We start from the raw sequence: 27,308 nt of genomic DNA, 5'->3' as shown, positions 1-27,308 counted from the left end.
TTCTGGGAAACCCAAACTAACATAGGGGCAGGACTAGAGGCAGACAGTCCTGTTAGGAAGGAGAAACCAGAGGCCCAGATTAAGGCCGTGATGGATGAGCTGAAGTGAGAGAGGAGAAACCTTCAAGAATACTTGGACTTTTTTCACGCCATCCTCCAAATCAATTCAGTCCCAAGAAGCCCTCCTTCGAGCTCTTCCCACCTGTGCTATGATGATTTATCAAGGATCTTCTCTCCCTGATGTGACTGTGCTATCTTCAAGGGCAGACAGCACTCCCTGTTTATTATTTCCAGGTTCCCAGCTCAGGAACCGATTTTGAGCTAAAACCACAGGCGATGTTTGCTGAGTGCCTGCCTGCGTGCTGTGGAGAGGCTGGCTAAGCCCAGTTAATCCTCAGAGGCCCTTGGGGTCTTTTAAGGGCATCTCCCTATGAGTAATATCTTCCCTCATGGTTGTTTAAAAGACAAAGAAAATGTAACCCAAGAAAGGACCATAATTCTTCAACATGGTTTGCTAGCTGCAATTCCTCAAAGCCTCCCTGCCCATGTCCCCAGTCACTCATCCCATCCTCGGGCATCCAACACAGATGTGACAGATGAAACTGGTATCCCACCTGGGTCCTTTTCCTTGGGCCTATGCTCCCAGGCCTCAGCTGCAGGGACTGTTGGTTGCTACTGCCTCCCAATTGTCCCCTTCTCTGGAGACATGCCCTCAGTTGACAGGGGCTGGCCCATCCTGGAGGTTACCCCTCAGTGGATGGTCCACGGTCAGCAGACTGACTGATGTGGGAGCACAGAGGTCTGGCTTCCTTGCCTTAAGGGGGACAACCCTGTGGCATGGTTTATCCTTGGAGGTTCCCTGTGGATTGCCTCTAGGCTAGACTTCACTGGAGCCTCTGCCCTTGGCTGGTGTCTTTCCTTCCCTCTCCTGCTTCCCACTCTCTTAGGAATTTTTCCTAGGAGAGCTCCCTTGATATACCTTACGTTCCTGAATCCTTGCCTCAGGCTCTGCTTCTAAAAAACCTGACCTAAGGCAACATCGAAGTCCCAATGGTTTCCTTCCTTCTAGTGCAGGGAGTTCACAGGCTTCCTGACTTTTTCACCCAAGACTGCGGACTCAGATGAAAAAGACCCTGAGACTTTAGGAGTCTGGGGGTTGGAGTGGGAGCTTCTGGGGGCAAACAGTATGTCCTAGGCCACTTTGTATGCTGGAACAGTACTGTGTGCATGCCGGGCTCTAGTCTGCAGAGCAGCCTATTTTGGCCCTTGCAAGGACTTGTCCAAGCCTCAAGGGCATAGCTCTCAAAGCATGTAAGTCCCCAGTGCTTTTGCATCCTCAGGCCTATGGCCATGTTGTCTACTAAAGTGGCTGGTTTTAGAGGAATGGAACCTGTGGTGTAATGGAAAGAGAAGTGTGTTACAGGGGCCAAGGTGTGATTCCTGGTTCTACCAGCCTTGCAGCTGGGCAACTTTGGACAACTGATTTAAACTCTCTGTGTCTCAGTTTCTTCATCTGCAAAATGGGGATGATAATAGCTCTTACCTTATAGGGTTGCTGGGAGGATTAACTGAGTTACTCTATGCAAAGCATTTAGAAAAGTACCTGGTTCAGTAAGTGCTCAGTAAATGTTAGCTATCATTATGATATAATAGTAATGATAGAATAGCAATGATTATATAATAAGTTATAAATATATGTATTATTATTTGCAATCACATTCTTGCTCACCAAGCTTGTACAGCCCTGGCCTCCTTTTAATGTCTAGATCATCATTTTTCAACCTCGACACTACTGATGCCTTGGGCTGGAAAATCCTTTGTTGTCGGGGCTGTCCTGTGCATTGTGGAATATTTATAAGCATCTCTGGCCTCTACCCACTAGGTGCCAGTACCATCCTAACCCTTCTCCCCCAAGTTGTGTCAACCAAAAATGTTGCCAGACATTTACAAATATTCCTTGGGGGATCAAAATGCCCCCGGTTGAGACCACAGGCCTTGAACAGCTTGAGATCATCTTTTTCCCCCTCCAGACTGCATGTTTTTTCCTTCTGCCTGGGATAGCTCTTCTTTCCTTTCTACCCTGCACTGGTTCCTCCTCCTTCATTCTCTGCCCAAACGCCTCCTCCACTAAGAGGCCCTCTCCCACCACCCCATCCTCCTGTGGATTTCTATCTCCATCCTTTGCATATTCCTGTGTGACTTTTATCACAATGCGTTGTTATTTCATTGACTTGCTTATTGAATTCAGTTTGTCCAGCCTACTAGATGTGGGATCCATGGTAGCAGGATCCATGTCTGCCCTGATTGCTGATCTGTTGCTGGTGCCAAGCATGGGGCTGGACATAGAGCAGACCCTCGGTCACTACGTGTTCTGGATGAACAAAGAAGCCAGCTCTCATGGTGGACCGGCTGCCCACAGCCTCTGGGAAGCTTACCTTCTGGACTGTGAAGGTGCGTATGACATATTCTGCCAGGGGCTCTGTTTCAATCAGGGTGACTTTAATGTCTCCGTAGACCTCCGTGTCATCTGGCCAGTATCGCACACATTTCACCTGTGGCCAAGTGAGAGACAGAGACAGAACAAAGACAACGATGCATAAGCATATGGCTGAGTGTGAGCAGCTGTCTCATCTGGTCGTCCCATTCAAATAAACCCAAGGGTGACTTTGGTGGCATTTCAGTCCACAGGGTTCACAGCTGGCCAGGGATCAGCAAGCTGCACAGGTCTAAGCTCCCTCCCAGAGGCACTGGAGCCATTAGAAATAATTGTAGTACCTTCTTTTGCAAAGCTCCTTGTAATTTTCCAATGCATTATCACACTACGTCATCAAATAGAACAAGGTGAGATAGGTGGGTGTTACTAGCCCCACTTTACAGATGAAAATAACACTCAAGTTTAGAGGTTTGGTGACTTGTCCAAGGCCATGTGGCCAGTTTGGGGACTGACTGAGTCCCCTTTCTGCTCTGTCAGGGTGGAGCAGCTGAGTATTATCAGCTGAGCGAAGATGAGACTAAAAGGTGGGAAACAGGAGGTGGAAGCAGAAGTGGTTGGGAGGTGGACATCATTAAGAGGTGGCAGGTAGGGGTCTGGAAGGAGAAAGGCTCTTGGTTGGGGAAAGGATGGCAGGTGCTGGACTCCAAGGGAAGACGCGCAGCTCCTCTCTGACCCTGGACGCGAGCAAGCCATTCCCCAGTCGACTGTTTAAGTCACACTCATGGATGAAAAAGAGATCATGGTTTTCCCCTTAAAAGAACAAAAGCATGATTACCATTCCGGGGGACGCTGCACGGCCTAGAGTGGCATTTCCCACAGTGTGTTCCGCTGGGTGCTAATAGGTGTTAGGTAAAAAACAAGAAACAAAAAACAAACAAAAAAAGGTTTTGTGGTCAAATGAGTTTGGGAAATGCTGTATTACACAGTTAAATAGGTAGCTTTGCTACACGACTACTCAGCTTCTTTTGCATGCTAGTGCTAATGTGTTTTGTGTTTTGCGACTCTCCAAAAGGGGCACAGAGGATGCAGCATTTCCCAAACGTATTTAACCATGGAACCCTCTTCTCACTAAGCATCCTGCAGACTAGCATCCCATGGAACCCACTTAGGGAAACACTGGTATAGTGCAACAGGACATGGGGGCAAATGGATTCATTGCTTGGTCCTAACACTCAGTATCTGGGTAGCCCCAGAAAGTGCTGAAACCTCTCGGAGCCTCAGCTTCCTATCAATAATGATAGCTAACATTTACTGACTGTGTACTGTGTCTACCATGGCTCACAAAGTGTTCCGCAAATACTTTACATGTGTTATTCTAATGACTTACCAACACGACTTGATGAAGTGGGTATTATTATCCCCATTTTGCAGACGAGGAAGCATAGGAAAGCTAAGAAAATTGCCCAAGGTCAACTGTTGGTAAGGGACGGAGCCAGGATGCAAACCCAGGGCACTTGAATAATAACTAGGAACATGGGCTCCTATGATTGTTGTAAGTTGTGGGAATGCACAGGAAGGGCCTGGCACAGTGTTTGACACTAGCAGGAGTTTAAGAGATTGCTTTCCTCCCCAAATCCAATTTAGATTTATGGTCTATCCATCGAGGGAGTCTGTTTCCAATGTGGGATATATTGTAGAACAGGCTGAAATTTGCTTCTGAATCCTGGGCTGGCCTTTATATCCACAGTAGCTGCACCCTGGGCCTGAGTCCCTGGGGAACAGTCTGAGTGGAGTGATCATGAGCGCTGGAATGAGAGTCCACTGTCAAATTTTGTGCCTAGGTTTTGGCTGAGTGATGTCAGGGTAGGTACTCTACCCCTTTAGGTCTGTTTCCTCATCTGTAAAATTGAGTGATGGACTAGATAAGGGTGGACTCATGGATAAAGTCTCACCTGGTCCTAAATTCCCATTAGGCCCTGAGATGTCCACACCCCTTTACTGGATTACAAAAGCCCAGATTTTCTCCTTCCCATCATCACAGAGGCCAGAATTCATCTTTATGAATTATCCGTTTCTTACCCAAGCAAAAACTTACCTGCCCACATTTTAGTTAGTTCATATGGTGTGTAGAGAGCCCTTTTAATTGTAGTATTTGTACACCTTGCCTGTAAACTCAGCAGCCTACCCACATGCCAGAGTTAACCAAGTAGGCAAAAGCAAGCTGGGAATAGCAGTCCCATTTCTAAGCCCCAGGAGTAGTTGAGGACCACCTCAGAGAGAGTTGAGATGGAGCAGAGCAGGAGACCAAGATCTGAGCCCTGAAGAACATCAAGATTTCTTGAGGTCAGGGGAAGAAAAGCAGGTAGCAAAGGGTTGGATGCCACTGAGGTTGAGTAAGATGAGAAGAGAGAAGTGGGGACTGGATTTGTTGACATGAAGGATGCGAGTGATATTGACAATATCACTATTGGTGGGATGGAGGGAGGAGCTACGCTGGGGTGGGTAGAAGAGAACATGAGTGAAGAAACAGAGCCTCTCTGTGAGTCTTTAAAGTTTGGCAGAAAAGCAGGAACAAGAAGATACTTTTTATTTACCTTTTCCTTTCTTTTTAAGATGGAAGGTACTGGGCGTGATTGTATGCTAAGGGGAACAATTTGGCAATGAGAAAGAGACTTATTTTGCAAGCGAGAAAGGGAAAAATGAAAAAAATTATTGAGTAGAATCTGTGATCCAGGCACGAGGTTTGCCTTTGGAAGGGCAGAGACATGGCTTCTGTTGTATTAGGCTGAGCTATAAGAAACGGTTGACATTCGACCATTTGAGTCAGCAAAAACAGCCATTTCTTATAGTCAAACCTGACAGCAGAGGAGAAGAACAAGAGGATGGTTGTAGATACAAGTAGGATTGCAGCTTTATGGTGTGACGATGAGGGAGTGCATGACTGATGGTTTTAATTTCCTCAAAATATATGAGATGACATCATCAACGGAGAGTGAGGGTGGAAAAAGGGATGAAGGGGATTTGAAGGGAAAGGACATTGCTTGAATGTGGAATAGGAGTGATGACATCTCCCTTGTAGGTTGCTGTGAGGGTGAAATATTGACTAGGAGGCACTTAGCACAATGCGTGGAACAGAGAGATGTTCGAGAGGGCATCTCCAGCATCCTCTGCCCAGGCGAGTGCGGGAGAGGCTTACCCTGCCCACTTCCACCAGGTTTGTGACCATGACGATGCTGGCAGAGTTCTCCTGCCAGATCATTCTCCAAAAGTCCTTTACGGTCTCCTGCATTGGACCTGACAACAGAGAGGGCAGTGAGGTTAGAGAATGCAAGTGCAAAGAAGCAGCTGAGAAGATTTGTCCCTCTGGTTGGTCAAGTCTCCACACTGGTGAGCAGAAGTGAGGCCGGTGATCCTCGTTAAGATACCAAGTATCTGAGACATGGGCCTGAGACATGTGAGCCTGATGGGGACAGATTAGGGTATGGATGGGGAAAGCCTCATTCCAAGCTCTCACAATCTGCAGCATCTACTGGAAATGTTGGCAGCCCCTCCTCTCTCTTCTGTCCTCCTCCTGCTCAGACCCTTCCTACCAACTCCACGTATCGCCTTATCTGGACTGTATTATGGCTTGAGGGAGTTTTCAAAAACTGGGCTCGAGAACCTCCATGACAGACAGGAAGGCAATTGGGGTGGGGGGATGGAGAGAGCTGCTGGGTGCCAGATGCTGAGAACAAAAACAGGAGATGCCTGATTTTGAGCTTGACAAATGCTGGAGGCATTCCTCTAGAGCCTGAACAGAAAGGAAGAGGGAAAAAAAAAAAAAAAAAAAAAAACGAGGAGCAGAAAATAGGCTCTGACAGTCCAAAGCAATTTCCTTGGAAATTACTCTTTCAATGTCCTGGGCCTTCATCATTTTTAAAATTACAAAAGTAATATGTGTGTTTGATATAAAAGTTTGAATACCATTTTTCTATATTTATATGTATATGTGTGTATTTACTGTAATAAGCATCAAACCTATTATATGTATTTTCTGATGCCCTTAAAAATTCTTACCAAGCATAATAGTTTTAATAGCTGCAAGGTTTTCTATAATATGGCGGTAACACACTTTATGTAACCAATGTACCAATTGTTGGGCATTTAAGATTTTTCACTTTTTTATTCCTATTATAGATAACACCGTGAAGAATGTTCTTATATGCGTCATTGTCTATATATATAATTATCTGCAGGATTTTTTTTTCCAGAAGGGTTTGAAAGGTATGATCACTTTTAAGCCTTCTGAAAACGCACTGCCAAGTTACTTTCTAGGGCAGCCAGCTGCATGTCTGTTATGGGCACGCATCTATCATGGAGATAAGGCACCATCAGCTTGGGCCTCTCCCTCCTGACCATTTCCAAGTGACAGCTTCTTACTCTGTCACTCATGGGCCTTTCTCCTATAGTGAAACTTGCCACCATTTTCCTTCCCAAATAAACAACTGAACAATCTCAAGGACCTCTGGAGATTCTTCAGCCTACCCCTCTGTGACTTCTTTGCTGGTGGAAACTCATTCTTCTCCTCCAGGGCTGTTTAGTGAAAAAGGAGGGTTGGAGTAATAGATATAGGAGGAGAGGACAAAAGCCTTGCATTTAAGAGAGCCCTTTCCCTTGGGACCCCTGAAGCCTCTCTGAGGCACTAGGTGGAGGGAGGGCACTTACCTTGAGTTGCAATGTAGTGCCGAGGTCGATGGTATCCCTGGATAACAGGAGAAAAGCACTGAAAAATCTGTTGTCAAAGCTTGCAGACAGCACAATATTAATAAACATCCTCTCCGAGTCTTGATTTTCTCATGGGCAAAATAAGAACAGCATCAGTTATTCCCAGAGAAGTGGCAAAGGTTAAATGAGATGTTGCACGTAGAGTGTGCAGTAAGTCACTAAATGCTAGCTATTCTTGTAGTTACTTGTGAGGTGCCTACATAGGCTTGCCTTGGAGCCAGTGGCACTGGGAGCAAAGATTTGATGGGCATCACTTATCCTTATGCACCCAAAAAGAGGTAGAGAAGGAGTTTTCAGGTTTATGGGGAGCATCAACCACCAAAAAGTCTTTCTTGAGCCATGATTTTATGAAGAACACTGTACAAGACCCTATGGGACACCCAGAGAAGAAAGAGAAAAAAAAACAATTCAATTGTTGACTCCTTCCATTAGTAACAATTAGAAAAAGAAAATTGAGAAGTATCCCACATTGCTTCTCTATGCCAACATTCCTGGGCTTGGAATTGAAGTCCCAGGTATGGAGAAGACCTTATGGAGGTGTGACTTGGGAGACCCATAAAGATACCTGCAAATTCAAAGACCAGTTTCTAATTTCTGTGTACATTTCAGAGCGCTACAGCAGGCCTTGCTGTACTCTGGCTGGGCAGTACCCTGCTGCCCCATAACCTTCATCATTGGAGAAGAGGTTGAAGGTGACCCCTCTTTTGCCTGGGCATGGCATACATGGAGTGTCCTTTTTCCAGTTACAGTCATATTGAGTAGAATTTAAGTTTTGAAGACAGACCTGCATTTAGTGCAGAACACTGAATGCAATTCATATTTGTTAAATAAATACATGAGTGAATGAATGAATACATGAATAAATTTTTTAAAGAACACAGATGCCAATTATGGACCCTATCAATTGAGAGATTGTTGACAGTCCTGAAATCCACTTAGCTTTTATGGTTAACCACGTCCAGAGAAAATAAGTCCTAACGTTTGATGGATACCTGCCTTTGTCTTAGATGTTGCTGACCAGTGTTTTTGTCCTGTTGAGGTGGATGAACTGCCTTGAGGCCACTTTCTTCAGGAAATAGAACTGCCATCTGTATGGTTTATGGTGCCATAGATGTGGCATCTCTAAAGTTCTAGACCCACTTTCTGATTCAAAGACAAGTTTCTGAGTCCCTTGTACATTTCTGCACCTTTGTGTTTCACTTGCTCAATAATGATTTTGCAGGCACCTTCCAATTGCTGGGCCTGCTCTAGAATTGGAGGTCGGCACCAATCCAGGGACAATGTCATGACCAGAACTGTTGGATTAACCACAGTTAGTGAACAGCCCCACTTAAAGTCTGTGCTTGAGAAATCCTATGTACTTAATGAGGTTGTCAGTTTCTTAAGGACAAACACTCCCTACTAAGCTTAAATTTTTTCCCACAGAGCTCAGCACAATGTGAGACTCAGAGCAAATACCCAATAAACAAGCTGTTGACAAACCAACTAGGCAGGCAACATAGCATGGTGATTATGCATACCATGGACTCTGGAACTCAGCTGCCTGGGTTTGAACACTGGCTCTGTCCCTTCTAGGGTTTGTGGTCTGGGGCAAGCTACTTAGCCTCATTGTGCCTCAGTTTTAAAATTCACAATAGCAAAGATATGAAATCAACCTACGTGTCCATCTCAATGGATGATTGAATAAAGAAATTATATATATATAGTATTCAATATGTATATTATGGATATATATATGGAAAGATATATATATATATGGAAATATATATATGGAAAGATATATATACATGGAGATATATATGTATGGAGAGAGATATATATATGGAGCTATATATATATATATGGAAAGATATATATATACACACACAGTATTCCATGGTGTGTGTGTATATACACACATATATATACACACACACCATGGAATACTACTAAACCATAAAAAATAATGAAATCATGACTTTTGCAGCAACATGGCTACATGGATGGACCTGGAGGCCATTATCTTAAGCAAAAAAACTCTCAGAAACAGAAAGTCAAATACCACATGTTCTCACTTACAGTGGGAGCTAAATAATGTGTACATATGGATGTAGAGTATGGAATAGTAGACACTGGTGGCTCAGAAGGGTGGGAGGGTAGGAGGGTGGTGAGAGGGATGAGAAATAATTTAATAGGTGCAATGTGTACTATTCAGGTGATGGTTACATTAAAAGCCTATACTTCACCACTGTGCAATATATATAGTAACAAAACTGCACTTGTACCCCCTAAATCTATAAAATTAAAAAAATTAATAGGGATAATGGTATTTACATCATAGTGTTGTTGATCAGATTAAATGAGTTGATATATAACAGTTACTATGTGCCAGCCCTATTCTAAGATTTAACATAAATGTCTTTGCTATTGTTATTTTATTGTTTATTTGGCAAACATTTATTTACTGAGTGCCTATCAAGACTAAAAGTATATGCACACCTCTCAGGGGATACTGGGATGATGAGACCTTCTTTGTGTTAATGTAATAACTGAGCCCTTCCCTGTGACACAAGTGGTAGGAGGACCTATCCCTTCCTCCAAGTCAAGTGGACAGGGCTGCTCAGGCTAAAAGAAAGAAGTAAACCCAAGGGTTTTCTTGAGTAGCTTTGGGAATAGAAAATGGTCCCCTAGATCCTGGAAAGATGCAGTTTCTCAAGTCTACCCTCTTCTGCCATCCCCAACACTCATTCCCACAGCCCTCATCCTCCCTGGCTGAGGCCACAGCACTAACTTCTAGCTGGCCTCCCTGCCTGCAGTTTCACTCTGTAGCCTTGCTGCTTCCTAACCCCATGAGCTTCTTCTTGCACACTGAGTGTGTTATTTGCCTGCTTATAAGCCTGCAGTAGCTCCCTGTTGTCTGAATGGTAATGCCCAAATGCCTTAGCTTGGGACTAGTCATCTGTCTCCATTTTCATCTCCAGCCTCACCGCCAGTTGTCCCTCTTTGTCCACTCCTACAACCCCGTGCACCCTGTGCTTCAGCCTCACCAAGCTGCTCTTGAAATATGCCCTCCTCTGGGATGCAGAGTTGACTCCTTTCTTCTGAGTGGCCCAGTAGGGCTTTGTATATGCTCAGTGAATACAATTCCATGTGCTGCAGTAAATTTTTTTGTACTTTTCTCCTCCTGGGCCATGGGACATGCCAGCCAGAGCTGGGTGCAGTTTTCAGCAGTCTGGTTGGTGAAATACATGCATGAGTGTTTTTGAGCTGAAGTTGGAGCATCCTTTTAATGCTCAGGCTGGAAGAAAAAGAGACCCTGGAGGAAGCTGTGATTTGGAAGATTCTAACGTGCTTGAAATTCAGTGAGATAACATTCTGAGCAAGAGATTCACATTTTAGTTGTGGAGTTAGATGGCTTGGATTCTCTATTTTGTGAGTTCATTTTTTGCACATTCACTGTCAACAGGTATTAATTAAGCACCTACTACTATGTACAAGGCACTAGAAATACAAAAGTGGACCCGATGAATGTGGACTTTGCTTTTGAGCAACTTGTAGACATCAACAGACTGGGGTAAAGGCTACTAATGGGAAGATGTGGGGACTCTGTGGAGCACCCATGGGAATTGAACAGCCAAGGAGGGCACCTCAGAGGAAGTGGTGGTTGATTGGCTCCTTAAGCCTGGTTTGCGCATCTTGACACCTCTTGTCATTTCCATTTCATCGTTTCAGTGATGTTCCCAGTTTCTCTACCATTCTTTCATCATCCACTGGTTCTTGCTCTTCTTCAGAGATAGGGATCACATGTCCATCCAGAGGCCTTAGCACTGGCCGTTCCCCGTGCCTGCTATGTCTGCCCTCAGGTAACTGAGTGGCTTGCTCTCTCACTCCATCCAAACTTCTGCTCAGTTGTCAATCACGTCTGTGGAGAGTTCATCTCTGACCACCCCATCAGCTTCTTTCCACTTGCTCTGGCTTACTTTTCTTTAGAGAACTTATCACCAAATAGCACACTATTCTTTCTTCATTTACATACTCCCCCAGTTGAATGGGAGCTCCACGAAGCTCCACAGGGCTGTATCTGGCTTGCTCACGGCCATGTCCCCAGCACCTAGAAGTCAGCCTGGGCCATTGGCCTTGAAAAATTCATACTGACTGAATACACGCATGCTGTGTGCCTGTTCCCATGCTGCATCTGAGTAAAGAGACCCACCTTGGCTTCCAAAAACCCACGCAGTCCCCAAAGAGAAAACATTCCAACCACGAGACTCCTCAGCAAAGGAGATAAAAGGAAATGTACTGCTCAATTGGGGCTCCTCTGGGGATTCGCCAAGAGCGAGTACAGAAAACTTCCTAACCTTAAAAGAACTTTGAGTTCATTTAAGTCCCACCTACACAGCACGCAGATCGACTGCAAACCAGCACTGGGCCTGCCTCCATCTGTCTGTGAGCAATGGGAAAGAGGTTTGCATCCAAAACGCATTTATCTCTCTCTGCACTCATGCATCTGTTACTTACTGGGGACCCAGATACGATATTTATTTCCAGGCTGGTAATTTATAACAGATTTAAGTGGCCAATACATTTTCGGGTGTGCAAACAAACCTGCCAGCAGGATGGTTCAGACAGTAACAGACCACGGCCTCCGGAGGCAGAGACAGGGCTGGCCCCATTCAGCTCATTATCCCAATAGAGTTATTTTAATGAATCATCAAGATCCAATTGTAGAGAAATGATTCTAGCGTGGGCAGTTAGCTCATTAGAGAGCCAGGAAGGATTCTGGCTGGGTTGGAGACCAGGGTGATGGAGTGAGGACCGAGTTAGCTGTCTGGAGCACTGTTTTGCCAGGAACCCAAATAGAGACCCCAGGAATTTTATCTTTGCTGGAGTATATAGTTGGTTCACAATTAATGGAGTTCCTCACTCTTCACTTTATAGTGGTAACGGTGCAAGGAGTTGCTTGTGGTTGGTTATCTTCCTTTTGTCCCTCCATTTCCCCTTTTTCCTTCCATGGTCTGCTCTGTATGGATCGTACCATGGGCTCCTATGCTTTTGCTTCAAATTGGGTTTAGTCAATGGGGAACAAAAGCAGGAGCTCAGAGACCAGGAGGAGGTTGGGGCATATGTTCTTCTAGGTTCCTCCCTGCCAGGTCACCATGGCTTGCTTGACCTTGTCACTCAATCAAGGGCTTCAGTTCTTGAAGGGCAGCCCTCTCTCATAGCTACTGTCTTCCCTTATCTGGGTCTAGGGCTGGTAAGGACTCCCTACTATTGTTAGCCTAGTGATACTGCACCCTACTCTACTGGTTTCTCTTAATCCTGTTCACATCTTTATTAAACTTTCCCTGGGTACCCACTTTGAGGAAGCCTATGTCTCCTTTTGGGATCATAACAGATACTTAACATCAGTTATTGCACACTTGTGGGGTGGCACCACTATCTCATTTTATAGCTATCAGAATGAGTAAGTAATTTACCCAAGATCATAAAGCTAGTAATCACAAAGGCCTGGATTCAACAGCCAGGCCTTCGACAAAGACCAGATTCATGACTTTATTAGCCCTGGATTCTAACCACTGAGATTCAGCCCAGAGTTCAATATCCCAAGATAAGACAGCATGAACAGAGGCCATTTGCCCTGTCTGCCTAACCTATTCTTACAGACAGAAGGAAGAGGTCGTGGTGTGTCCTAAGTGGGCAGAGAATTGAAGTTCAGTTGTGTGACCTTGGACAGTGCTCTTAACCTAGAGCTCTGGTTTCCTGTCTTTAAAGGCTTGAAACATGTCTTGTAATGATAAAACAGGAAAGGAATCAGAGGCGTAATTAGCACTAGTGTTGTAGAGATTAACTTACACTGAAAGCAGTTTCATTTGTTGCCTATAAAATACCAAAGTGTGTCTTGGCCCTGACTGTAGTCAGATGCTCATTCAACTTTGGATTGAGTGCCTATCTAGGAAAATGACTTTTGCTGGGGGATTCTAGTCAAATGATGAATGCCAGATACAGAAACTCAGGCATGCCAGACCCTGTGTGGGCTGTGGTCCTTAGGGTCACATCCACACAGCCATAGACAAGGTTGAGGAGAAATGGAAGAATCAACTCAACCTGCATCAATATATGCTGACTCAGTCCTGGCTGTGTGTTGGCTACAAGGTGGTGTCTGGCACTGGGTGGGGAAGGGAAGGAGAAAGAGTGCTAAACTGGGAGCCATTCAGGTCTAGTTCCCATCCTGGTTCTGCCCTGACCAGCTGCATGGCCTGGGACATATTTGTAACTTCTCCAAACCTCAGCCCTTTCCATCTGGAGAATGGGAATGATAACACCTACCTTGAAGGGTTGTGAAGAGGTTTTGATAAGCTGACTTACTTAAGCCACCCATCATAGGACCCAAGACTGACTCATTAAGAGCCAATTGGTGGTGTCATTGCTCACTGTGATTTAATATTAAAGACAGCAGGGTATGGTGGGAGAGGTACTCTTGACTCAGATTTCTGCTCCCTCCTCCCCTACCTCCTAGCAGTATAATCCTGGACACGTTATATAATTTGAAGAGACTCGCTTACTCATCTGGAAATGGGTAGTAATGTTACTTACCTTGTGAAGTTGTGATACTAGTTAAGGTGATGTTGGTACAATGAAAAGTGATCAGTAATTCTTAGGTTACTATAAACCTTCTTGCCTGGATGACTCTAAGTCACCTTTCAAGGCAGAGCTGAGACATCACCTCCTCCAGGGAGCCTTCACTGGCTACTTCCCTTTCCCACCAACTTGAAGCATTGATTTTCCTTTATGATCCCACAGCCCCTGCTCTGTGAAGGTCTATTTTCTTATCTGACTCCCTCACCAGATTTGAGTCCCTTTTAGGTCAGAGACCTGGTCTTAAAAGTCAGTATTTCCCATACACGGTGGAGGGTCTGCTCTGTGTTTGTGAATTGAATACTGGATGTATGAGGGAAAGGCTGCTGGCATGATGGGTGCATGCTCAGAGTGCCCTGCTCTGGGCTGGAGAAAAGCTATTCAGAACTGGCCATCTCCTGTGAACTTTCCTGGGAGGACCACGGTGGCAGAGACGGTGTTTATCTTCAACTCCACTGAAGTTCCAGCCCCAGTTCTTGGCCATGTAGTAGGCCCTTTGTTAATTAGGGTATAGTTAGGGAAACAGAAACCACTCTAGGTGTTTCAGACAGAGGCAATTCAGCATGGGGAGCTGGTTACACAAGTGATGGAGGAGCCAAGATGCCAAACAGAGAATAGTGGGGCAACCCAGAGATCAGGGACTGCAGGAGGCTGCAAGCAACCCTTAGAACTCGTGGGATAGCAGGAGAGGGAGAAATAACCAGAATCCAGAGTCCAGAAATAACCAGAGCCCCAGCAGGCTGACTGGCAGGAGATTGGACTATGGCAGGCCTGCTTGAGGAAAGATGGAGCCACAGACAGGATACAGCCACTGCTGGAGCAGCTGCCCAAGGAAGGGAGTGAGACAGAGAATACACTGCCTTTCCATCATCCTCCAGTCTGTCTGTCTGTCTGTCTGTCTGTCTCTTTCTCTCTCTCTCTCTCTCTCTCTCTCTCTCTCTCTCACACACACACACACACACACACACACACACACACACACACACCCCGGCAATGCAAGGCAGAACAGGGAAGCACAATAAATAGATCTGAGGGCAAACAGTTGAATGACCAATACAAGGCTCAGTAAGTATTTGTTGAGTTAATAACTCACCTGGCTTAGTCTAGATTAAGGGGGAATTCACAAACTGCACCACCACACTTTATAGCCTATCTGTAAATACATTTGAGAGTCTGGGGGACCAATGTGAATCTCTGTGCCATTCTTCAAGACCCATGGGCTGTGAGCTGAGGTCCTGAGAAGCATGGCTTGAATCAGTCACATTGGGTTGTCCTTCTGACTCCAGCAGTCATGTTCTTGCTTAGCAAATGCTCTCACTTCCATGCATACCCTTCTTCGCTCCTGTTTGAGTTTAGTCCCTTCCTCAGTCGTCTCTGGAATACTGGAACAGCCTCTTTCCTTATTGGTTGTAGTTGTCTTGATTCCAGAATTTCTTCCCTCTGATCTATCTTATCTTTGGTAGCAGATAAATCATCCCAAAGCTCAGTTCTGAGCTGGTCACCTCCTTGATAAAAAATGTTTAATAGCTTCCTCTTGTCTGTGGGATAAAGTCCCACTTCCTAAGCCTGAGCACTTAATCGTCACTGATGTAGCCCCAACAGTATTTTCAACTATTCCTGTTACATATTCTCTGCTCCCCTCAAATGGAGCTGCTATGTATCTCCTTGCCAGTTGCTCCATCTTGGCTTGTGCTATTCTCTCTAACCAGAGGCTCCCCTTCCCTCTCTTTGATTTTAAATCATACCTGTGCTTGAAGTTTTGGTTCACATCATATTTTGCGTTCCTGATGGGAGAAGTGATATTTTTCCCTACCTCTGAATCTCTGCAGCATGTTATCTGTACTTAGGACACTTACCACTTTCTACTTTGCCCTGGAATTATTGATGTGTGCATTATCTGCCTGCTAAGGTTTTAGAAGGTAGAGACCATGGTGTTTTTTGCATTATGGTTCCCATAGCATCTAGTATACATTTTACAGTAGGCACTTTAAAATTTTTGTGGCATAAATGGTCGTGCGTTTATGTGAATGAACGAATGGATCAACAGACATATATACAAATGAATAAATGGGGTGAATGAGTAAGACCAACAGTTGTCCTGAGGCTCCATACAGCAGGCTACTACAGCCAGCCTGAAAGAGGATACAGCATAAGATGGACAGTCAACTTGGGTTACACTAGTTCCATGTATCAGGGAGGATCCAGACTGCTCTGGAAGGACCGCCTTCTGGAGGAGAGTTTGGGGTAAACCACAGATCTTGAGCCTGCAAAAGCCATCCCCAGCACCCAGCCCCATTAAGACACTCACGTCAATGTAGTTGGCATTGATGTAGTCAGAGTGCGGGTCTCCATCCAGCACCAGCAGTCTCACCCGGGAATGGTCGTCTGCAGAGAGAGCAGAAATCAAGGGGATGGTTGATAAGAGGCCCTAGGTGAGGAGGCAGCTATGTCCTCCTTTGGAGCTACTGTTTGTTAATGACAGCACGGCATATCAGGCATTGTGCTACTCTCTCATTTAACTCTCAACACTACCCTCAGTTACTGTTCCCATTTATAGATGAGGAAGCGGAGGCTCAGGGAGGTAAGCACTTCTTATTTTTCTACCTTCCCTTCTGATTTTGTCATTACCTAACTGGATTAGTCACCTGTTTCTTTAAGTCTTAGTGATTTAATCATTAAAACAGGGATGGCAATACCTGCTTCATAGGACAACGTAAGAGAGACCATATAAAAACGCTCAGGACAGGAGAGTGCTGCATCTGGATTAATACACTCCATTTTCATGTGGTTTTAAAACAAACAAGTTTACCTATCTTCCGCACACGCACAAATTGCATTTTCATTTGCCCCTCGGAGTATTGTTGTAGATAGATTGTCAGCCATATATTGTTATCAATACTATCATTAAAGTGAGGCTGACTAAATCATTGTAAAAGAAGTCATCAATAACTAAACATCGTGTTAGAGAGGATACCTTTTCAAACACAATCTAGACATAAACAAGATTTGCAGGCTTTATTTGATAGCATGCTTACTTCAAGTAACACCGAATGAAAACCATTAAAAAGAAAACTAGTACAGCAGAAGAATCAGGATAATCCTTTACAATTAATTAAGTGAGCTCTGACACGCTAATAGACACACACAAGTGGAACACTGGTTGGGTCTAGTTGGGAGGAGGGACTTTGGTTTGCTACCCAGGTCACTGTGCACCTATCATTGTGCAGTCACTGCATCCTAATTCACCTTCCTCTAGGGCAGGAATGGGGTCCCTAAGAAGTGGGCTGGAGAACTCTGGACATCCCCAAGGGTTTTCTGGGAGTCAAGGAGGTCAGGTCAGCTTATCCTCTTAGAATGATACAGCATTCTGCAGTTTACAAGGCACATTTATTTGCAACTAACCAAAACCCCCTTGAGAACTGGGACATTATGCTTTATTCCCTGCTCCATCCCCTGCACCTTTAAAAGATCCTGACATACAGCAGGTACTCAGTAATACATGGAAGAGGTATAATTGGATGACCTCGCTGGGTTCTCACAGTGACCCTGCAGGAGAGAAGTAGGACGGGTTCTGTTAGCCCTGGTTACAAATGAGGAAACTGAGGCTCCAGAAAGCCTGACTGGCCACATGGTCAGTGAATGCTAGAGCACAGAGGAGTGAAGTTATCTTAACTCTGAGTTCAGTAGCTCCTACTTCCAAAGGGGTGTAAGCATAATGTTAGAAACCACTTCAAATATACCTAGCAGAGGGAATTAACTACAGAGAAGTGGTTGCCTGGGTGACAGAAGAGTTGAGCAGCCAGATAGAAGACAGTGGAGAAACTCAGAGATAAGGAGCAACAATGAGAGACTGCCTGCCCTTGGGCTGAAGGGATGGAGGGAGGTGGTGGAATGCGCAGCGCTCAGGAGCTGGGGCCACCTGCTGGAACCTGAAGCCACAATGGGATTCTAGTAGGAGCTGGAGATGAGGAGGTGCTTCCCTTACTGCTAAGGAAGGCAACTGTAGTTATAATACCCTGGCTTCTCCCTTTCTTCTTCTCTCCAGTCTCCCAGTGCATGTCGTTGCCCAAACCTAGACAGCTGACAGGAGAGCCTGAAAAATGCAACCTACAGGGGTCAGTTACCTGCAATAGTAGAGTGGGAGAAGGTAAGGAATGGGTCCTGTTATGGACAAACAGGCCTAGGGCTGGTATAAGACACACCCCATATCTATCCATTCATTTAAGAATCATTCATTGACTATCTGCCATGTGTCAGGCAGGCACTGTGCTAGACAGCGGGTTATACTAAATGCCACTTTTCTTATTCATCGGGGGAAAAGTTTCAGTAGAAGCAACTAGAGGGAGCAGGTGGGTGGTCTAAGCAATCCTTTTGGGTGGGTGGGAGAGTGGAGTGTGACATAGGGGAGGTGTTTGAAGTTAACCTTTATTGAATTCATGGTAGGTACCAGAAACTTTACATACATTATCTCGTTCAATCATTTATGCCTCAAAATAGCCATGTAGGTTATTATAAGGATACCAGAATGATATGGTATTATGAGTCTTCCCATTTCACAGATGAAGGCACTGAGACTCAGAAAGATTAAGCAAATTTCCAAAGTTATGCATCATGTGAGTGGCAGAGAGGACTTCTCGATTATGATTTTCTGAAACCCTACTCCGTCCACATAACTTGCTGCCCCAGAGCCTCAGGCATCTCACAGACACTACAGCTGGAGTCTGTGCAAACAGTTGGTCCCCAGTTCCTGCAGGATTCTAGCCCCAAAGAGGACTCCCTGGGGGACAGCCCATCCAGCAGGCTGGAATTCAGACAAAGCCTGGCACCTGACTCTCAGCCCAGGGCATCAAGCCTCTGTTACCAGCAGTTCCAGAAGCTGTAGGCCTTAAAAAAGTGAAAATGCACATTGTGTTTTCACTCAATGGTCTCATTATGACTTATTGATTCAGAAATCTCCTTTATTTGTTGAGTTATGCCTCCCTGGGGCCCCTAGCACTGGAAACAGAGATTCTGGTTTAAAATGTTGAAAGGGAATTTTTAAAATATAAAATGAAGTTGAAAAACCGGAAAGCAAAAATGATGAAAAACAAAACAAAAAGAAACAAACTTATTTATTCTAGTTAAGTGTTCTTACGGATGAAAGCAATCTCTAGCCACCAGATGATGGTGTTTGACAACATCTCTCCTTCATTTATTAAGAGCTTGTTTACTGCATACCTACTCTGTGCCAGGCTAGTTGAAGGGATTAAGAAAGTGCTATCAAATGTGATACTCATGTTAAGGAGTTTGTCAATTTAGTAGAGACAGACTATACGCAGAAGCAAAACTTCCAAATCTAGAAGATGGGGAATAGAGGGCTTTGTGTAGTGACATGTGAATGAGGAATTAAAAATGAGTCAGGTTTGGCCAGTGCACAATGAGGAAGTCTTTCCATCAGAGGGAACTGCTAGAGTGAAGGCAGATATCCTGAAAAAAGCAAGCACAGTTGGGGAGCTGCAAGGGTCTCCTATCCTGGGAAAACAGAGTGTGAGGGGAACAGCGATGGGAGGGGAGACAGAGGAGGCAGCAGCGGGTGTTTCATTCAGAAGGCTCTCCATGCCCTGTGAAGCCACGGAGACCCAAGGAATCATGCTGGGCTCTGCAGGGCAGCCTAATCCAGTGTTTCTTTTCTGGGACAGTGGAAAGGTGCTTTATTATGATGTTACCAAAATTCATGCCTACACAGCTAACTTATGTCAAGTGAGATTAACTTTTAATATATGATGTGAGATATGGAGTTGTGATCAGATTTGGCTTCAAATGTTAGCTCCATCACCTAGCAAATCAATTGATCGCTCTTAGCTTTGGTTTCCTTAACAAAATGGAGCCAATACTACATGGCACAAGAGGATTAAATGAGAAAACATAGGTGTGAAAAGTGCTAGGACATGAAGAAATGAGAGGACAAGCCACAGACTGGGAGGAAATATTTGCCAAACACATATCTCAGAAAGGACTTTTATCAAAAATACACAAGGAACTCTTAAAACTCAGTGAGAAAACAAATGACCTGTTTAAAAAATGGGGGAAAGATCTGAACAGACGCCTAATCAAGGAAGATGTACAGATGGCAAATAAGCTTACGAAAAGATGTTTAACATCATGTGTCATTAAGAAATTGCAAATTAAAACAACAGGATACCACTACATACATATTAGGATGGCCAAAATCCAAAACACTGACACCACCAAAGGCTGGGGAGGATGTGGCACAGCAAGGCCTGTCATTCACTGCTGGTAGGAATGCAAAATGGTACAGCCTCTTTGGAAGACAGTTTGACAGTTTCTTACGAAACTAAACATACTCTTACCATACTAGGATCCAGCAATTGCACTTCTTGGTATTCACCCAAATGGGGTGAAAACTTATGTCCACAGGAAAACCTGCACATGTATGTTTATAGCAGCTTTGCTTAAAATTGCAAAAACTTGGAGGCAACCAATATGTCCTTCAATAGGTGAATGGATAAACAAATTGTGGTGCAGATGGTCCCTCCCTTAGGATGATTAGACTTAGGATTTTTTGACTTTATGATAGTTCCAAAGCAACATGCATTCAGTAGAAACCATAATTAGAGTACACATATAATTGTTCTGTTTTTAATTTTTGGTACAGTGTTCAATCAATTCCCTGACATATTCAATACTGTATTATAAAATGCCACTTTGTATTAGATGATTTTGCCCAACTATAGGCTAATGTAAGTGTTCTGAGCATGTTTAATGTAGGCTAGGCTAAGCTATGATGTTTGGCAGGTTAGGCATATTAAATGCATTTTTGACTTATGATATTTTAAACTTATGGGTTTATGGGCATATAACCTCACTGTAAGTCAAGGAGCATTCATCATATATCCATACAATGGCATATGGTTCAGTGAGAAGCAGAAATGAGTTATCAAGCCACAATAGACATGGAGGAAACTTAAATGCATACTGCTAAGTGAAAGAAGCCAATCTGAAAAGGCTCCATACTGCATGATTCTGACTATATGACATTCTGGAAGAAGATAAAACTCTAGACACAGGAAAAAGAGCAGTAGTTTCCAGGCGCATGGGAGGAGGGAAGGATGAATAGGTGAAGCACAGAGGATGTTTAAGGCAGTGAAACTATTCTATACAATAGTGCAATAGTGGATATATGTCATTGTACATGTGTCAAATCCTATAGAACTGTACAACATAAAAAGCAAACCCGAATAAACTGTGGACTTTAGCTAATAATAATAAATCAATATTAATTAATTGTAATGAATGTACCACAATAATGCAAGATTTAATAATAGGGGAAACAGTATGTGGGTGGGAGGGAGTACATGGGAATGATGTACTTTCTGCTCAACTTTTCTGTAAACCTAAAACTGCTCTAAAGAAAAATGCTAGGACAATGCCTGGTACACAGCAGGTGCTTAATAAATGATGGTTTGGGGGCTGAATATGAGGCAGGCAGTGAGCTAATAGCAGACATACTTAGAAACTTGGGGCTCTCCATTTGCACTCTGTACCAAATACAGATTCATCTATCTGCAGAGGCAAAGAACTATTGTGTGTGTTCACTAAAGGGTGGAATTCAGCTGCAGGTCCACCAGAAAGGCATCGCGAGTGGCAGTGTCCTCATGGTTTATTTATTCATTTTGGGAGATGCTAATATTATTCTGTGTCCCCTTCTTCTTCTAACTTTATATAATTAGAAGGATAAAAAATCGTGTTTACCCACACGCACATGGAGAAAGATGGGGCGGCAGGCGATGGGAAGGCGTTTATACGAGGTAATTTACAAGCAGCCCAGAATGTTCATTATGCTCTATCTACATTTTGCAAGCTTGAAAAACAGCTAATTTGGTACTCCTTGTTTGATATTCAAGACAAGGAGAGGAGTTAAGAGTCATGCAGAGGAGAAGCAAACTCCTCAATGAGGCAAGAGGAAGGTGCAGGTGCCTGCTCCTCTGGCTCTCAGCTGAGGTGAGAGATGGGCAAGAGCTGGCTGTGAGAAGGAGGGAACTGGTGGCAGAAGGCACAAGGGAGACATGGTACCAAGACACAGATTCAAAGAGCTCCATTTAACAGAAGTCTAGGGGAACATCATCACTCAGTCTGCAGTCAATCTGCTTTTTCTTGCTTGAGGTCAAAGACCAGTGGTATGTTGGTAAATGTTTAACAAACAGCTCCCTGTGGGAAAAAAGGCCCTGATCAGTAATATCTGCTGATTTCTGTGGTGTAAATACTCCCACCATGACCGATTTCAAGCTATCAACATAGCATCAACCAGCTCACAAAATTCCTGAAAATTTAACAATCTGCTCCTGCAAGCTGGTATGAGTCAGCTACAGAACACCACTGACAGAGGACAAAGCCTAGCACACCCCGCAATGTCTTGCATGATCTGATGGTTTGGAACCTACTTATCTCTCCAGCTTCACATACTGCTCTGATAACTGTGGTCTTCTTTCAGTTGCTCAAATGCACTATGTTCACTCTGACCACAGAGTCTTTGCATGTTCAAAGAACACCTCCATCCAAGCTGGCAGTTGTGCCTGGATCCTGGGCTCAAATTCTTCCTCTCCTCATAGCTGACCCCTCACCACACCTGTAGACCCAGCCTATCCCTTCCTAAAACTGGCAGCCAATTCTTGCCTTTAGCAGAAGGGAGGTTATGGATTGGGTGGGGTCTGAAGGCAGACATGAGGCTTGTCACACCCTAACCATATCACCTGGGGCAGGTTACCACTTCCCCTGAGCCTTTATTTACCCAGCTATAACATCCAAATCATATATATCTATGCAGACTTGCTGCAAGGATTAAAAGATGTAAAATATGAACCCACCTGGTATGTTGTAAGAAATTAACACAAATATATAAATTCAGTTTTGTTTTTATTCTAGACCTGGGCCAATAGCATCAGCAGCACCTGGGAACTTGTTTGAAATGGAAATTCTTGGGCCCCAGCCCAGACTCACTGAATCAGAAACTGTGGGGTGGGGCCCAGCAATGTGCATTTTAATATGCCTTCCAGATGATTCTGATACACATTCAGGTTTGAGTATACAGACCAATGTTTAGTGATTTAGCATAGAGGTGCTCTGGTTATTCACTTCAATCTGTCTTGGGAAAGACCAGAAGATCTTACTGGAAATGGGCCATAAGACTAGAGACTCACCTTGTGCCAGGTGGTGGGGAACAGAAATTTACCTGTGCGGAAAGTGTAAGATGTTCCAGGCACTTACCAAATGCCATAGGATGCTATGCCATTTGATTCTCATAGTAACCCTATGAGGTCTATTATCATCATCCCGTTTCATGAATGAGAAACTCAAGGCTCCAAAAAGTTTCATAACTCAGGAGAAGGTATAGGGATAAGGGCTTCCTTTTAAAGTTGTAGGCTCCTTACTCTCCTGGAACCATGAGATCCATGACCTCCATACCTTGCTATGCCACACCTCTCCAGCTCCCACTTTCCTCCAAGTTCTTGGACTCCAACATTGGTCCTCATCCCACTAAGGTCTCATGGCCACCCCAGATAGAGGGTTCACTTTCCTCCTTCATACAGTTTTAACTCTCAGAACAAACCACAACTCCTTCTCCCTCCCTTCATCATCAAAGATAGCCCAGTAAACCTGTCACCTCAACCCACATCCACTTAAAGAGAGAAAAAAGAGGTGGGGCTGGGGAGAGAATATTATTTGGGTACTTGATATTCTTTCTTCCTGTCTTCTGGGCACTACAAAGGGTAAAGAACAGTGCATTTTTTTTTTTTTCAGAGAAAAGAGATTTGACTCATTACAATGAATTGTGGAGCTGAAAAACCATTTCCTACAAGTATTGGAAATGTTAATGCCATCATCTTGCAGGAGTGGATAAGGAGGAGGCAGGTAATTCTGCGGAGACTGCCTGGGTACCTCATTGAAGTTAAAGGTCTGCACATTCAATCTTGATTGAATTACCATTATCAAGAGAGGCTGGCTTGGGCATGACGCAGAGACAGCCCGACATTCTGTGTACCTCCTTGTCCTGCCAGATCCATGCTGGCTGAAATGGGAAAACTCCTCTTTGTGGGGTCCTGGGAGGAGCTGCTCCAGTAGATGCAACCTTTGAGGGACTGAAGGCGACTGAAGTTGAGAGGGGCAAGCACCAAGACAGGACCACCTAACGATGCCATCCAGGCACTGCCCACTGCCCCAATGACGGGCCTTTCTGAAGGAAGGAAGGGAGGTTTCTTATTTGTATTTCCTCAGAAGAAGAACATGAGATATGTATTTGGATGCAAGTAGTTGGTGTGGGGGGTGATCCCAGGAAACACCAGGAGGGGAGTGGGAAGTGACACAGAGAAGAAATCTAATAGGGGCATGTCATTCAGCAAGTTGCCACCGTGGCCAGTTGAGGCTTAATTTGGCTGAGGAGCTCTGGGAGACATCATAGAAGAATGTGCACCTTCAAGTCATTTCACCTAAGCGGAGAGGGAGCTAGGGTATGTATATACCCACTTCCATCAGTCATTGATTGAGGGCAGGTTCTGGGGACATTTAATATTCTGGCTTTTTGGGCCTGCCCTGCAAGAAGGCAGAGAAGGCTCCAGTGGCCAGAAACTCCTTAGGAAAAGAATGAAAGGTGCTGGCAGTTTGAATTAGCACTAGCACACATGCAAGTAGTGAGTGTTTGGGGATATGCCAGGGTACCAATGATTTCTGCACCACAAGGCATCTGTAGGACCCAGGCAAGGGCCACCCTCAGAGATAGTAAAGCAGAATGGAGGCTGAGAGGAGCACTGAGCAGGGCACCCATTCTGTCACCCCCAGCTCTGTCTCCCCAGGAATCAGCAGAGAAACCTGCTATGAGAAAAGGCCTCTGGGTTTTGTTTTGAACCTGAGTTCCTCACTAGGAGTGGGGGTCCTCTCTGCACACCGTAGCCCCACCTCCTTCTGGAAAAGATGGGCCTCTCTGAAGAGCTCATCTGCTCTGAGGATGGACCTTAGGAACACATTCTCCCCCAAGAAAATGGATATGACTTGATGCAGAGAGGACTCTTTGGTAAGGACTATGTGCCACCCTGGCAGGCAAGAGACCACAGCTCCAGTCATGGCTGTTCTACAGACTTGCTGTGTGACCTTGGGCACGGTGCACTCCATCTCTGGGCCATATCTTCTTGTCTATGAACTCAAAAAGGCTACACTAACTCATCTAGACTTAAAAGTCTATGACTTAATTTAATAAACATTCAGATTTAATAAACATTCAGCTTAATTTGGCCTCTCCATCCTGAGAGCTCCCCTAGAGCCATCTGACAGGTGAGAACCTGAAGGTCAGAGAGGTGAAGTGATGATGCTGAAGGTAAACAACAGAACTGCGATGAAAACCTGAGCCCACCTGACCTCATGTCTAAGACCCCAATACACCTGAGCCCAGTGACTTTTCCTAGATTGGTGGAAGAGAAGTCTCAGAAAATGTGCTGATATCCTGTGTGCCCTCAAACCCCCTCTCCACTTCATCTGGCTCTCTAATCCAGGAGGCTGATTGCTATGGCCAAGATTGGACATTGTCAAAGTTGCACATGCATCACCATCACCTGGAGGGCTTTTAGAAATACAGATTGCTAGACTCTGTCCTCAGAATTTCTGATTCAGTCAGTCTGGGGTGGAGCCCAAGAATTAGCACCTCTAATGAGTTCCCAGGTAACGCTGATGCCGCTGCTCTAGGCATTACACTTTGAGAACCACTGGATTAGGTCAACAGATCCCCTGTTCTCTGGATTCTGGTTGGGTCCAGCCAATGGAAAGCACAGGCAGAAGATTGGGCGGAGGGAGGAGAGTGTGATGGAGGTACTTACTCCCCCAGCACCCCTGGATGGGGTCACCATGGGTGGCTGCCTTGCCACCTAAAGGTCGCACCCACCTCTGGTCAGGTCATCTCTCTTTGGGTCCTGGTAACCCCTCCCTACCGAATCCTTCGTGGTCTGAGGATGGAATTTAGTCCCAAGGTACTGCACTATCCCCTGTAGTCTTTCTACATCTAGATTATACTTTTATAAACAACTGATCCCAGAAGGGGGCCTCATTTTGTAACATTTGCAACCTCTGTGATCACTTCGGCTTCTCAGTGTCAGCTCCTTCCTGGCAGTCTAGGAATCACTTCTAAAAGTTTACATGGAGAATGCTTTGGGATTCCTGAATTTCCCCTTGCCAATAGTCTCTGCCCTAGAGTTACTTGGAAGCAAAGGACTCTTTGTTCTTATTTTACCCATTCATTTCCTTCCCTTTCACTTCCTTTCCATGTCCACTCCCTAGAAACCCCACTGTCTCTATTACTAAATTCTAAATAGAATCACTTGGAAGAAAGGGGATATTTTGTCAAGGTCTCTCGTTGTTTCATTTGTAGGCAGTGCCCTCCCTCCTACTTGTCCCCTTTAATCTTTTCTGTTCTCCCTGGCCTGGGCCTTTGTCCTCCACTCCAGCCTCTCAGTGCTCTGGGTTCCTTAAGATGCTAATCACAGCCAGTTTTCTTCTTGCGCCAAGAATATTTCTATTTATCAAGCTGCAGCAGGCTTTGCCTTTGGGAGGGACACATACAAGGGCAGGAACACTTTCCATTCCTCAGGGCTGTTTCTTTTTTACATATCCCATTTCAATTCCAGGGTTTTTTTTGTTTTTGTTTTTGTTTTTCCATTTCTCTTTTTTTCTTGATTCCCCTTTATGTCTTGCGCTGCTTTCTGAATTCACTGGTTACCTCAGCACTGTCTCCTTTCAGCACTGAATGCAGACCTGCTCTGGCCCTGATCTCTTGCAGAATGATTGACTCTTAAATTAGAAAGGAGATTCTGGTTTATTTAAACCCATCAAGGTGGTATCGTCAAGGTGCTTCAATTCTGTCTCCATTTGGGTTTCTCAGAAGTAGATCTAAGACAGAGATTTTAGTCCAAGCAGTTTATGTAGGAGGAGACAGGAATACCAGTAGGAAAGGGGGGCTGTATGACAGGGAAGAGAAAGCAGCTTATTAAGGGTGAGTTTTCAAGCCCATTAGGATTGCAGGTAGCTCATCCTCACCCCTATGGGAACTCCAGAAGGAACTTCAGGGGAACGGTGAAGAAGCTGGGGTATTTCGTGGTGGAGGGCTTCTCCTGGGGTTATTAACCCTTCAGGATTTGCAGGCTGCCTGTGTCTGGGCAGGGGATCCTTTCTCAGCTTTGGAGAAAGTCCTCAGTCTAAGAGATGCAGGCAGGGCAGGGCTAGGGTGAAACAAGCTCAGAGCCTCAGCCATAGGCTTTAAGGAGGAGCTTGCTCCCAGAATTGTGCCCATGCAGGGTCAACAGCTAAGCGTGGGCATCTCCCTGCATGTTTCACCCTCATCCTGGCCCTGCACACCCCCCTACCAGCTGCGTGCTGCTCACAGTGAGGCCGTGGGAAGTAGGTGGGACACTGATGGCATCTTCTGCAGTCCCAGCGCTGGAGTTCTCATTGCCTTCATT

The 27,308-nt window shown here is 44.9% G+C and overlaps 2 protein-coding genes across 6 annotated transcripts in view; both read right to left on the bottom strand.

Moving 5' to 3' along the window:
• PTPRT (protein tyrosine phosphatase receptor type T) overlaps positions 1-27,308 on the bottom strand; it is an 820,910-nt gene that overhangs the window by 40,664 nt on the left and 752,938 nt on the right. For 3 of the 5 annotated variants that reach the window (XM_050806437.1, XM_050806434.1, XM_050806435.1), the window contains 5 exons: positions 16,121-16,197; positions 7,138-7,174; positions 5,630-5,727; positions 3,269-3,328; positions 2,435-2,551 (listed from right to left, as the gene is read on the bottom strand). In XM_050806437.1, coding sequence (XP_050662394.1) covers positions 2,435-2,551; positions 3,269-3,328; positions 5,630-5,727; positions 7,138-7,174; positions 16,121-16,197 — 389 coding nt within the window. The remainder of the gene's footprint in view (positions 1-2,434; positions 2,552-3,268; positions 3,329-5,629; positions 5,728-7,137; positions 7,175-16,120; positions 16,198-27,308) is intronic. The other 2 variants (XM_050806436.1, XM_050806438.1) reach the window with 1 other exon arrangement.
• CHD6 (chromodomain helicase DNA binding protein 6) overlaps positions 1-27,308 on the bottom strand; it is an 853,354-nt gene that overhangs the window by 686,716 nt on the left and 139,330 nt on the right. The gene's annotated exons all lie outside the window — the stretch shown is intronic.

Source organism: Macaca thibetana, chromosome 10 (assembly GCF_024542745.1).
Source record: "Macaca thibetana thibetana isolate TM-01 chromosome 10, ASM2454274v1, whole genome shotgun sequence".
Taxonomy (NCBI): Eukaryota; Metazoa; Chordata; class Mammalia; order Primates; family Cercopithecidae; genus Macaca; species Macaca thibetana.
The sequence above is the reverse complement of the archived record's forward strand: the minus strand, read 5'-3'. Positions and strand labels throughout refer to the sequence as shown.